At 37.3% G+C, this 14,157-nt stretch overlaps 1 protein-coding gene across 1 annotated transcript in view; it reads right to left on the bottom strand.

The window, feature by feature from the left end:
* Positions 1–279: 279 nt before the first annotated feature.
* The window catches only part of rps6ka5 (ribosomal protein S6 kinase, polypeptide 5), a 34,848-nt gene continuing 20,970 nt past the window's right edge, over positions 280–14,157 (bottom strand). Inside the window, exons 13-17 of the mRNA XM_081348059.1 lie at positions 11,687–11,857; positions 11,166–11,357; positions 9,141–9,300; positions 8,890–9,053; positions 280–8,505 (exon numbers count right to left, since the gene is read on the bottom strand). Coding sequence (XP_081204185.1) covers positions 8,230–8,505; positions 8,890–9,053; positions 9,141–9,300; positions 11,166–11,357; positions 11,687–11,857 — 963 coding nt within the window. The 3' untranslated portion in view covers positions 280–8,229. The remainder of the gene's footprint in view (positions 8,506–8,889; positions 9,054–9,140; positions 9,301–11,165; positions 11,358–11,686; positions 11,858–14,157) is intronic.

The following is a 14,157-nucleotide window of genomic DNA, read 5'->3' as shown; positions in this document are numbered from 1 at the left end:
ACAAAATTACAATAATTATTCAACATTAAAACATTTCTGCCATTTCTTACATTTTCACAAAATTGTAGGCTATTTACTTACAACTAAATCAAACATTAAAATCAAAGGCTTAATAAATTCAATACTAAAAAAGTCAATTAAAATCTGCACACATTGGATAATACTGAGAATATATGAATGAATATTGTAGCCAACACTGAGAACATAATACAAACTGAAAATATAGGAAAATATTTATACAAAAACACATCAGAATAAATACACAAGCATTTTGTGAATTTAGATGTTTTATTCCATTTCGTGACAATTTAAATTATATTACTCTTTGTTCGATAAAACTTTAAGCCCTTATTTTTTTAACAACCACCTCAAACATATTTTGAATCACAAAACAAATGGGAAAACAGTTGCTAACAAGACCAGTTAATAAAAGGAGCACACTTTCTGACATCAGTCAGAAACATGAGCTGATTCAACTCATCTGAGACTAAAACACTCACGCAAGACACTCCAACTCACATTTGTATCAACATAATGGACTAATATAATCACACAATCGTTGAAAATATGACCTTTTCATGTATATTGTGTATTTTAAAAGTATACCATCTTAAAAACAAAGCACTGGACACATCAACAGGGTTCAGTGTCATACTGTGTGTGGTGAAGTAGCCTAGTATATGGCTTATCACTTACAAAACACATACATAGCATTACAACTCACTATAAATAGGACTATTTTTGGTGCTTTTAAGCATTATAGTTCAATAATAATTCAAATTAAATTAATTAATGAGAGTAAAACTCTAGCCCAGCTAGTTAGCTAAAAAAAAAAAAATGCATTTGTGATAATCCATTAGGTCTCGTCTTCATGTAGGCTAATGCCTAAACATTAAACAGTTTGCACAGTGAGGACTAGTACAGAGTTTAAAGACAGGAAAGCTCTTCTATACATCCCATAATAAAACAATTCTTTCCTCAGAAACGGCCATCGATGCAAATAAACTATCTAAATCTGTGTAAACAGCGCCGCTTGCTGGCAGCGTTTGGTTGTACACTAGTAGGAAAACAGCCTGTGAAAATTCTCTATAAATCGATTTACTCAAAATTCCCTTCGCGATTTAATGCAACAACTGGACAATAAACAGCAAAAATACATATTTTACAAATGAACCTCTTTGCAAAACATTAAATTTTAGATCATCACGACCACAATAGGCTATCTGAATTTGTTGCGACACCAAATGTACATCGGCAGTTACACTATCAAACACATAAGCCCGTAAACAGCAGGAACATATATGATGTACAATTTGTATTATGCTTTTTGGTGGCTTTGTGGAAAGTGCAATGAAAGTAGGCCTACCTGGTCCATTTCTACATCAGACGGAACAAAAAAAAAAGTAAAGTCTGGGATTGTGCTAGTTATCTATGCTTCTTAATATGACTCTTACAACAAACATAATTTATAAATGTGTTTCACAGCAGGAAATGCTGGAAGAAGGAAGCGCATGGACAAGAACCTAACCAAACCAACATATTTGTAAAGACTTTACCACAAATAAAATTAAAGCTCAGTGTATGTTGAAAAAAATGTCATTGCTACAATGTCTTTGGTAAAAATAAAACAGATATGTAAATCATTCAATTATAAACCCCCTTGTCTATATATTCAGGAGCGGAGACAAGGCATTGATATGCACAGATGCTTTTAGAATAAAAATACAGGCTACAGGAAAGTGGCCGGAGCTGGAAACAATACATCAAAACAGTGTACAGTCTGTGTTCATTTCATTTTCGCATAATCCATTTTCAATGTTAAACTGTTAAATGATTTCCAATACTGAATAAATGCCTGTGATTTAATGTAACTTCAATGTTTTGTAATAAAAGCTTTGTGTCAAGACCAACAAACTATCCAAAATGAAATTGTTTGTCTGGTCACATTAGCCAAAAAGACAATAACAGGCATACAGACAATAATGCTGCATTCACTAGCCTACCGTTCAAAAGTCTGGGGTCAGTATATAGCCTATATATATTTTTTTAATTGAAAGAAATCTCTTATCCTCACCAAAGCTGCATTTGATCAAAAATACAGCAAAAAAATAAAACATAAAAATACTGTAATATTGTGAAATATTGTTACAATTCAAAATAACTTTTGTATTTTAAAGCTGCAGTCTGTAACTTTTTTGTGTTAACATAAAATATGTAAAAAGACATCAAATATATAATGAGCGAGCACATCATGAATCCATTTTCCAAACCGTGTTTTTGTCTTATCCTGAATCACTACGGTACACCTATAATAAATGTTTATATTCGGATATTTTAGACTAGTTCGGGTCGTACCACTGCGCGGAGTAGCCCAGTACCTTACAGTGTATGGACATTAACAGAGAGAAGTAGATCCGGCTACAATTCTTCCGCAAGACGCATGCAGTTCTGTTTATTAACCGCTAGAGCGCCAACAGTTACGGACTGCAGTCTTTAAAGGGACTATTTGTAAGAGTTTCATGTATTAATTGCGTTTTTATTGCCAATGTGTGAACAGCATAACGAAAATTTAAAAATAATAATAATAAAACCCAGAGATATTCCACAGACTTTTATGAAATCCAGTGTATACTGATTTGTTTTGTGAAGGACTCGGACGTTTTTTTAAAATTAAAAGGATGTGATGTTTAAGCCCGTTCAAGAGAGCCTCTCTTCCGTTAAACGACAGATGAAATGAATGTATTTAATGTTCAGGAGAATGCAGAAAAAGCCATTTTGCAAAAAGTGATTATTTCAAACTAAAGCCTCGCACAGTCAGGTCTAGAATAGTCTCAAATATAGGCTTAGGCTATACTTTATAATCAAACTATCATAACGGTGTAAATTGAATTAGGCCTACCTCATCTGTTGACATGATGCCGTGAATTGCAAAGCTAGTCCAAACAAATCCACATCGCTATGATCAGAAGTTTTCTCACCGCTGTCATTTTTGTTGTGCATTTATTTTGTTACTGAGAGGAAAACGCGCAGCACATATTTATATTTTCATCTAACGTTAGCCGTCGCTCTCAGCAGCGTGGACGAGTCTGGATGTTGTTAACAGTATATCGCTGCAAAGGTATTTCCAACTTTTTTTTTTTACTTCTAAGTGAAGAATGATAAAGTTCGTGAGCAGATATCGAGGGCGAAGCCTTGAACTACGTTCATTCTCTTGTTGTACGTTACGTGTGCACGAGACGAGTGCGAGCACGAGCAATATGTTGCTGGCTGCAATTCAGTTTTAACAGCCACCCGTGTCGCTAATAACAAGGATTTCTGAATTCTACCTGATTCTACATAAAGCACATCTAAAATATTTTAAAATAAAATTTATTCCCGTGATGGTAAAGCTGGATTTTCAGAATCATTACTTCAGTCTTCAGTGTCACATGATCCTTCAGAAATCATTCTAATATACTGATTTGGAACATTAATAATAATGTCTAGAGTTGTGCTGGTTAACATTTTTGTAGAAACCATTATTTCAGGATTCTTTAAATGAATAAAATGTAGCATTATAAATGCTTTACTTTCACTTTTTATTAATTGAATGCATCCTTGCTGAATAAAACTATTAATTTCTTTTCTTTTTTTAAATCTTATTTAACCCAACTGGTATTTCAGAAAGAATGTAAAAAGTTGTATTAAGGTGGGTTACATGACATTTCAAGAATTTTTACAGCAAAAGCATAGCGACCTCTAAAACAAGGTAATTCTACTAAAGATATCATGAAACAGAGTGGGAACAAGTTTCCATGCAATTAAAAAAAATCCATTTCCATTCCAGCATCAACTCTTCAAATCCACAACCCCTTAAAAAACAAGACGGAGTTTAAAAAGTCAAATCACCCCACATCCACGAGCAGATGAGCCGCCCACAACCGCCGCTATCACAGATACAAGCGCACAGGGCCCCTCGGTTACATTTCACAACCAGACAACACAATTTACAAGAGCACTAAAATAGAGCAACAAAAATGAAGTGCACAGTTCAAAGGAGCAAGTTCAGTTTAAGGGCCGATGCTCACAACATGCTCACTACGCTTTTAGAAACGCTAAACGAAAAAAAACACATGTCTGGCCTTTAATCTCATAACAGCTTAAACAAGCTAAAACAAAAACCCCTAAAAACGTATCAGACCGTAAAGCAAGCTCCATGTTTGTGCAATTGGACGCAGAGAGCCGGTGGGACAAACAGCAGCACAGCAAATCATCTAATAAAGCTTCACTCCCAGAGGAGAGTTCAATGTAGGACTCTCTCGGCCTCCCATCATTCTTGTTCTATTAATACACCCAAACAAAAAGAGGAGGCAGTAATGAGGGAGCTTCAGGGATAACAGTGATGGGGAAGAGGCCAAATGTGGCAGCTTTCAGCCACATGAAAGTGAGCCGAGCTCCTGCTGTTCTTATTGCTCTTGTCCTTTGCCCGGGTTCGAGTGGGCAGGAGCACCAGTTTGTGTATGTTTGATTGTGCATGTATGCGTACCCGCCGCTGGGTCCTGATCCAGCCCTCGCCATTTAAACGCTCAATATGATGTCTTGTCTCGGTTAGTGCACAAGAAGTGGAATGCATGATTTACTTTAGAGACCAGAGCCTTACGACTGTCCCTAAAGATGGCAGTTATGTTCGCCCTGATGACGAGGCACCGTTTATTTTCATTATTTTCTAATGCATAAAGGTCTTTCAGGATATGAACAGAGACAAACATAAGAAAGGAAGAAAATAACTTTGCATAGCAATGTATAGTTCAAGTGGCTTTCAAATAGTTTTGTAGAGCTAGCAAGATATGAAGAAATTGTAGAATAATGCTCTGAATAATACAGATGGTCCTTTTGGGCCAAAGATAAAATCATTCCTTTTCAACTATAGAACGCCACCACCGAATAGAAAATACAATCTACACAAACACAGAGAACCATATAATCAGCTCAGCAGTGTTGTACACGCCGCATTCGAAGATCGATTGTGTCACAGCGGCACGCCAAAGTTCAAAGACTCCTTCGTATATGGCCTCAAAATTCGTTTCATGAGCAATGAATGATACAAAACATGAATCCTTTGCTGCCTAGCCAATTCATTGCGTGCTGATAACAACAGGAATTTTTGGAGAGAAATTCCCGGATTACACTGTTAAATGCAAGTATTAGGTTTCAACTTACTCGAATACAAATGCTAAAATACCAAAATAATTATATAAAGCAGTTCAGATGGTTCATCTAAGACCATTTCTGAACATAATAAAGAGTAAAAAGTATAAAAAAATCGCATCTTTAAGATGCGATTTTTTTATACTTTTTACTCTTTATTATGTTCAGAAATGGACCAAGGTGAACATATTTAGACTTGTTGTGGTTGTGAACCTTGCTTTGTTTTCAGACAGTTAAATATAACTTTCAAAAAAGTCCAGAACAAACGTTACCGCCGCTCTTCAATGGCAGCTGTCACAGTTGTTAGGTGACAAGAACAATCCTCCGTCTCATTTAACAACGCTCAGTCGGACCTTTGCGGCCTTCGAAGGAGTGGCCTTTAAAGTCTGTGTCCTTTGAAGGATGCAGCCTCTCAATTGGGACACAGCTTTAAAAGTAAAGGTTCTTTGTTTGTATCCATGGTTCCATGAAGAACCTTTAACATCCTTAGAAACTTTCCATTGTACAAGAAGTTCTTTATAGTGGAAAAAGGTTCTTCATACTTTTCCACCGGCACGGTTCCGGTGCGGGTTCCCGGCCTTTGTCCATTCTTGAACCATTCCTTTCAAGATCGGGTCAACTCCGGCTCTAAAAACCTACTGGTCTCGAACAGAGCTGGGGAGCCGTGGCGAAGAATAGCTGTCACTCTCAATGGAAATCTCGTTGAGAAATGTGATATTGTTGCACTACATAGGTCTTTATACCTAAATAAATAAACTGTGCACGCAAGAGAGACCCCACGTGCGAGAGAGCGAGTGAATCGTTTCAATATATCTCCAAAAAGGACAGATGATAGTACCAGGAATTTATGCAAGCTGCCGATACACTAAAAGCACTACCGGTTCTGTGAACAGCAAAACAGAAGTGCCGCACTGCCTGTACAAACATCAGGATGCACACTGTTTGATTTTAGACTGTTTATAGTCAGGTAAACAACAAGTAACAGCATTACATCACTGTTTATTCCTCAGGTCTGTGGAAACACGTGGCCAGTTTGCGACAGGCTCCAGTTCGCCTGGCCGAGAAAATGCTCTGCCTTAGAGAACGCAAACTATTCTGGTGAAAAAGAGCTATGAAAGGTTCTTTAGGGAACCCAAAATGGTTCTTCAATGGCATTGTGCGAAAACTCCCTTATTTTTAAAGACTTATTTTTAAGTCTTTAAAACTCTTATTTTTAAGAGTTTGGACTCGCACTCAAATTACTATATTTTCTATGACTAGTCAAGACCAGCTCAATCGAGTTCGAGTCCGAGTCCAGGCTGTTTAAATGCTCCTGAAAATATCTGATCTTGTCCAGACTTGAGTACTATAAGATTTCAGCTCAGTGTCACAAAAACTTCACGGCTTGTGAAACAGACGATGCAAACATGAAAAAACGCAAGCGCATCGTTTTAAACACCACAGGCTCTACCACAGCCTGTTTTGAACTAACACAGGGCCAAAAAACACAACGTGCCACCATCAAACAGGAAACCACAGATGTCTTTTGGCATTTCACTTCATTTCAGGCTAAAATGTGGCCTGCAGTCATGGTTATCTTATATAAGATAATCGTGTCATTAGACTTTGCAGACGCATAGTTTAAAGTCTACGTGAATTGCAACCCATTGTACTTCCTCTAATATAGCGCTTTTTCAAGAAATGAGATTATCCATCAGGTATTGATTGGATCATGAAAAGTAGGCAGTGATACAAACCAGAATACAGCCAGATCAAAAGCGAGTCTGCTAAATCTACGGCTAAATAACCATTTAGCCTGGATAGCCTAAGTGATGTTACTGGAATAGAAAAGTCATTGCAGAGGAAGCAAGAGTTATTAAAGTTTTATTAAACTATGAAAACTTTTTTTTTCTTTGTAATAACATGCACCAAAGAATCGTTCACAATAGAACCAGGTGCATTCATTTAAAATGGGTCCATTCTGAATTCATGTTGACTTTAAACAGCTATCGCCAGATTCATGCTAAGCCTAATCTTATACTCAAGCATAAAACCTTGAGTAACGAAATCCAACATCCAAGTCAACACCTCTAGCGTTTTCTCTTTTAGGGCACGTCACATTAGCGAAATTTCAGCAAAAAACATTGTTCCATTGTCCACTGTCAATAGTGTATCGATGCACGAAGAAATGCTCATACAGAAGTCACTTTCAAACCAAGCAGTTTCTTGTTGGTCAATGCTGAAAATCTGTGTGACAGCTTGAACCAAATACAAAATTGGATTTCAGCGACAAAATTTCACAGAGCAAGGGTAAATGTGACAGCACCTTCACCCAGTGGCTTTGTCTTTAACTCTTTAGAAATGAGCTCAAGTTTATAAGAACAAATAAATAACCTGAGGAAGGTATCTCAACAGAAAATTCAAATAAAACGTAAATGTGAAACAAACGGTCTCTTTTACCTTGCCCATAAACAAGAGTTTTACACAGAACACAGACACTATTACACCTAGTTGTTGCTACTTCAGTAAAATCTTTTGGAAGAAGTCAAAGATTAAAGTTAAATATGTGAATCAACACCATAAAGCTCCCATCACAAATGGAGCTGTTGTATTTGGTATATACCAATTGGTCAAATATACCAAATTTCTATCATATACCAAATTTGAGAGAAGTCTGTATAAACAATAAATCTTCTTTTAAATAAATTCTATTTAGATATTTATTTAAAATACATATTCCTTATCTTTTTTGCCTAAAGCAAAGCGCCTGGTCTGTCAGGACACTGCACAAGCCGGCTTTTCTTCTTTCTCCATCAGTGGAAGGTCTCGATGCTCCTCAAAGTGAACTTCTCTCTCGTGTTTGAGACACTGGACTTGATGCAGTGATATTCAGCCATGCAGAACTTGAGCCAGAAGTTCACTCCAGCTCGGTCTTCAGCGCTCATGGTGTGCATCTATTGCTAATGATGGATTTGAGTTGGGCCCCACATGCAAATTCTGGAGTTGTACAGCCTTTCCAGAGTGTGAGGAGAAAGAATGAGACAGTGGGAAAGTTATGTCCTATCACTCTGTAAGCTGGAGTTCGCCCTGAGAAGGCTCATCATCAGGGCCCAGAGTGAAAGGCGTGCTCACGGAGGCTTGGGGAATGATGGCCGTCTCTCCGCCCAGTGGCGTCTTATCCTGAGACTGGGAGGAAGAGGAAGAGGAGTGCGTGCTCTCGCTAGAGCTGCTGCGGGTCTCTGTGCTGGTGCTGGTCTTCTTCATCTTCCTGCGTTTGGCCAAAGGAGCCTTGTCAACCGTCTGAAGTCGGAATCCCTCCCGCTTACACTTATTAAAGGCCTGGGGAAGAAAAAATGGATGACCATATCAGTATCTGCCAAAATTACAGTTATAATATACAAAGCTTACTGTATAATAATTTATTATTATTTTATTACTTTTTTAAATTAAAACAGGAAATGTATTAAACAGTAAAAAAAAAACACTTATCCAAATGTCCTACTCTGCATTGTCAGCATGTTCTGTAAACTGCATGTAAAAAAAGATTCAAGCTTTATTCTGAACACTACCCCCCCCCCAAATACATAATTGATTTGGCATATATTTTTTGCTGTATGCCAAATCAATTATGTATTTATCATTAACATTTATCCACACCCATCTACTCTTTTATAGTATGTTGTAATATTTATTTATTTTTTAGCCTCCTTCCATTTTTCTTACATTGAAGGTGGCTTTGAAACAAGAGTGCACTGATCTGGTAGAAGATCCCAGGATGTCAGGGGTCATAAGAGGGTTGGAGGAGAGCTGGCTGTCGTCCTGCAGCCAGGCATTATAGCGTAGGCCGCACATCTTTATCCGCTTGTTAGGGTCCACAGTCAGCAGCTCTGTAACATAAGTAGGCCACACATTCACATTTTAGTTTTAACAAATGTATTCATATTTACACTACCCAATGGGCTCTATGTCCTCACCTTGTATCAGATCCTTGGCCTGGTTGGACACATTCCTCCAGGCTTCACCTTCAAAAGAGAAGTCTCCTTGTTTGATTTTCCTCATGATCTCCTCTGCACTGGTGTGTGTTAGACTCTTCTCCTGACACTGAAATGGGACCTGGCCAGATAGCATGGTGTACTGCAACAAAAAGCATACAAGAGCACCTTAATATCACCTTAAGATACCTCAAGGTTCTATCTTAGGACCAATTTGAATTTTCTTCATATATGCTTCTCTTAGGCTTCATTAAAAACAAATCTTCACAGTTATGCTTACGATACAGAGCTGTATCTAACTTTTAAAGTAAACAGGAAATGAAAAAAGTGACCTAATTTATTTTCCAAATACGGAAAATATGGAGGAGAATAGTCCTTAACTGACTGTAAATACTTTTCTTTATCCAATCAATTTAAATCCTTTTTGATAGGCAGGATGATGTTTAAATGTAGGATGGCTAAAACCTATCACTGGTTAAAAAAAAAAAGAACAAGACATTGTTTACATTATAAATCATTCAGTTTTATATCAGTTTACATCACTTATTTATTTATTTATTTATATTCAGCAGGGACCGTGCACATACAATTACTGTAAATGTGCCATTCATTTGTAGTTTCTGGACAGCACACATCATCGTCATCTACATAACCAAAAGGTTTTGTTTGATTAAGCCCTTAAATTTCGCAAGCATATTAAAGCTGTTTCGAAGAGTTGCTTCTTCCAGCTTAGAGCTATTGCCAATCTGAAATCACACATACAGGTCTCTTAAATGTGCCAACCAGCTGCCCCTCACTTGGTGGCACTTAATGTTTAAAGGTAATGTGCCTTCCGTGTTCGGTCATAAAATAGCCTATCACAGTCCGTTGGGTCCTCCCCCATCATCAGCATGTTTAAAATGTGTCTCAAGACTTATTTGTTTTTGCTAGACATTGCAAAAGTCATTGTGTGCTGGATAGATGTAATGTGCGTTCTTCCATTTTTCTGTATTTGAGAACAGCACAGCACTTTAAAAACAACAGAAGTTGATCAATGTGCACTATAATTATATTAGAGATAAAAAATACATTATGAAGATTTTATTGTTAGGAAAGTGAAATAAAATAGAGAACATGTACACAGCTAAATAAGCTCTCGTCTCTCTACGTGCTGCGCAGAGCTCCAGGGTCTTTCAGCTCACAGCCTGTCAGAGATCATCATGTCAAACTTTGCTGCACTACTCTGTTCTCCCCCCCAGTCAGGTCCTGCTCCTCAATAAAGAGCGAGGCAGAAATGGACCCACAAAAATAACTCAGCTATGGACATCTCCCCCAGGCTCATCTCGCTATCTCCTCTCATCTTTCTCTTAATGAAGTTCTGGCTGAAATCTTCCGCTTAAGGGTAGCTGTGATGACTCCAATCAGCAATGCTAAGCTGTTTGGAAAAGGGCTTGACAGTTTGTTTATATTGGTTGGTGTTCAACTGAATAAGTGTCAGAAACAGCAAGACATGGATTCATATCCAAAATGAGTAAGTTATCTACATGAAGCAGGATAAAAGCTTGTGTATACAGAAGCACTCGTATATCTTCACCATTCGTGCCCTTGCTGCAGGGATGAGCTATTTTTGTAGGCCAATACCAAGAAATGGGTTGGCATTTTGCAAATTTTACAATTTTAAAATGTAACAATTTTTTTTAACAGGCGTGTTCATTAGTTAAGATTATCCTGATGAACAAGATGTGTAAGAATCATAAACGTTTGTTGGTCACAGAACTCATTTTCTTCATTAATCTAAAAGCCAATAGAGAAATCCTACTGGATTTTTGGTAAGAGAACCAGGGTGATGCAAACTTCCGGGTTGGCCTACAAAAATAAGTCATCACAGATGCACTCTATAATGAACACAACTGTTTCAGACAAACCCTAGTGGGCTTCCTTGCTGTCAATTGTCTACAAATCTGTTCTAGTGCCCATACATTAAATACTACACCAGCATGACAATTACAATGTGAATACTGGCCCTACCAAAATGACTCCTAAACTCCAGAGGTCACAGGACTCATCGTAACCATTGTATTTCAGGATTTCTGGTGCGGCGTACTGAAGAGTGAAGCAGGGAGTCTTCAGGAGCTGATTGTCGGGGGGTTTGAGCCGTGCAAAGCCAAAGTCAATAACTTTTATCTCTGAATTCTCAGTGTCGTCAGTAAAGAGCAAATTCTACGAAGAGAAAAGAGAAACTGAAGAAAATCTCCATTACACAGTCAGAAAAATAAAACCTCAAGCAGTAAAATCTCATTATTAGTTTACCAATATAAACATTTACTAATTCACTGTTCACCAAACTGAAACACAAGCAATATTGAGGAGCATAAACTTAATGCAGATGTTTCTTGAAAACATGTCCATTTAATTAAGCAAGACTTGTCAACTACGAGGCCTGACTACGATGTAAACTGCACTTTGGGGCTCCTCAGCCTAGAGTGCACTGTGACATGTGGGTTGTATATCTACGATAATGACAGTGGATGTGTTGTGGCGTGCTGTACCTCTGGTTTGAGGTCCCTGTGCACCACGCCAACATCATGCATGTGGCTGACGGCAGACACCAGTCTGCGCATGATACGACTGGCCTCCGTCTCGCTGAAGTGCTGCTTCCTTCTGATCCTCTCCAGCAGCTCTCCACCTCGCAAGAGCTCCAGAACAAGATATGCGTGTAGCTATACAAACACACAAATATAAATTCACCATATTAGAGAGCTCAAGTAATTCAGAGCCATGCTGCAGTGGTTTATCCATGTGATCCAGAAAGTTTAATCCTTGGTGCTCATGTGAGCAATCCTGATCACATTTCTCCTCTCCTTCCAACAGTTTCCTGACACTTTCTACTAGGGTTGGAAATTAAGGGGGGTTTGCCACCAAAATTAACAAAACATAATATATATAATTGGAAAAAATTGCCCCTGCACAATTAAACTAAATCTATTACAACTGTCACAATTTAAGTATGAAAATGAAAGAAAAGAATTGATTGCAGCATTTCATTCAGATCTGCTCACATTGCTTAAAACATTTCATTTACACATTTTTGCACTGTTAAGAATTATAACCAATCACACACACTTCTGTTGAGCGTACAAACGTGACAGCCAATCAGATGCATTTAGATTAGTCACCAGTAAACAAGAAATCCACTGAGTTTTGTTCAGTATGTTCACTGAATGAATTGTAATTCAGAATTTAAACTAGATTTACTTCGCAGTGCCGCTTCAAATCGAACACACCTAAGGTCTTCATAAATACTAGAAAATTATAAGCAGGTGAGTTTGAAAAAGATTGCACCTATAGTATAAACTGACAAAAATTGGTTAAATATAAGTATTTGACAAAAAACACAGATACATTCAATGAGGTAATCATAAAAACAACCTTTACAAAGGTAAAAAAATGACCTGAAATCAAATGCAGGAGGCAAATATTGGCCCTTAATATAAAAGTTAATTTCTGACCCTGCTTTCTACTATCATTCTGCCTAAGAGACTGCTAGAGGCAAGAGTCCAAATATAAAATTAGTGAGCACAGGGAAACACACCATTTGCAAGAATAACCACACGGAATGGTATATGATCGCAATTACACAAAACTGACATATAGTTATTATGAAGTGCAAATCCTTCTATCCTGGCAAAGATGTACATTTAATGACAGGTAGTCAGGGGGAATGATGCCTTTGAAGGACTGGAAAAAAAATCAGTTTGGCAAAGGTTCAGATTTAGGATGATTTTTGAAATGGGCTTCAGTCTCATTATACGCTGAATGAGTGTGAATAAGTGAACGGCAGAACAAGTGTTTGGGTGCTGTATGGGGGTGGGATGAGATAGAAAAGAGTGTATGAGTGTGCAAGTGTGTGTGCACAGAAGAAAAAAAGAGAGGCAAATGAAAAAGAGCAAGCTAATGTCTCTCATTATCTCTGGTATAGAGGAACAAAGACCCTGACCGGGCAGGGCGGCTCTGCTTTTCATCTGGGGCACGGCACTGGGTACAGAGCGTGGGGGTTGATAACCTCCAATTGGCAAGTGGGCACGCACACACATACACACTTTCACAGATCTGAAGAGGAGCCCAACTGACTCTATCTTATCATACTAATGAATAGAACCATGGATCAGGATGTCTGGCACACACACACACACACACACACACACACACACACACACACACACACACACACACACACACACACACACACACACACACACATTTAACGCCTAATTAGCCCCCAGCAACAGTGATTATAAATAATATAAATTAATATATATTTTTAAAAAATTAATACTTTTATTCAGCAAAGATGCATTAAATTGATTAAAAGTGACAGTAAAGACATTAATAACATTACAAAAGATTTCAAATTCAAAAGATTTTTATATAATAATTGCTGTTCGTTTGAACCTTCTCTTCTCCAAAAAATCCTGAAAAAATGTATCATGTTTTTCACAAAACATTAAGCAGCACAACTGTTTACAACATTAATAAAAATAAGCATATTAGAATGATTTCTGAAGGATCATGGAGTAATGATGCAGAAAATTCAGCTTAAAATTACATTTTAAAATATATTAAAACAAAAAACTTTTTTAAAATTGTAATATATATATATATATATATGTATATATATATAGATAGATAGACAGATAGATATAGGTATATAGTATATATTGTTTTATTTTTAAGCATTTAAAATCGAATTCATATTTACATAATTAATTCTGATTTGTCTTCCATCTTTCTTAGATTGGCATATTGTATTGTAATCGGCCTATTTTCTTCCAAACACAGCTGTCACAACAATGAGATTCCATTGTTTTGCTGCCTTGTGAGGACTTACACTTCCTTTAGGAAATGTAAATCTGCTTTTTCTTTAGAAAAAGAGATGGAGTACGCATATTAAAAAGTAAATAGGACCAATTTTTGTTGTGTAATGAAATCCAACATGGTGTTATTTTTACAGACCTGCGTT

Source organism: Scardinius erythrophthalmus (genome assembly GCF_964197995.2).
Source record: "Scardinius erythrophthalmus genome assembly, chromosome: 19".
Lineage (NCBI taxonomy): Eukaryota > Metazoa > Chordata > Actinopteri > Cypriniformes > Leuciscidae > Scardinius > Scardinius erythrophthalmus.
This window is presented reverse-complemented; position numbering and strand designations above follow the sequence as displayed.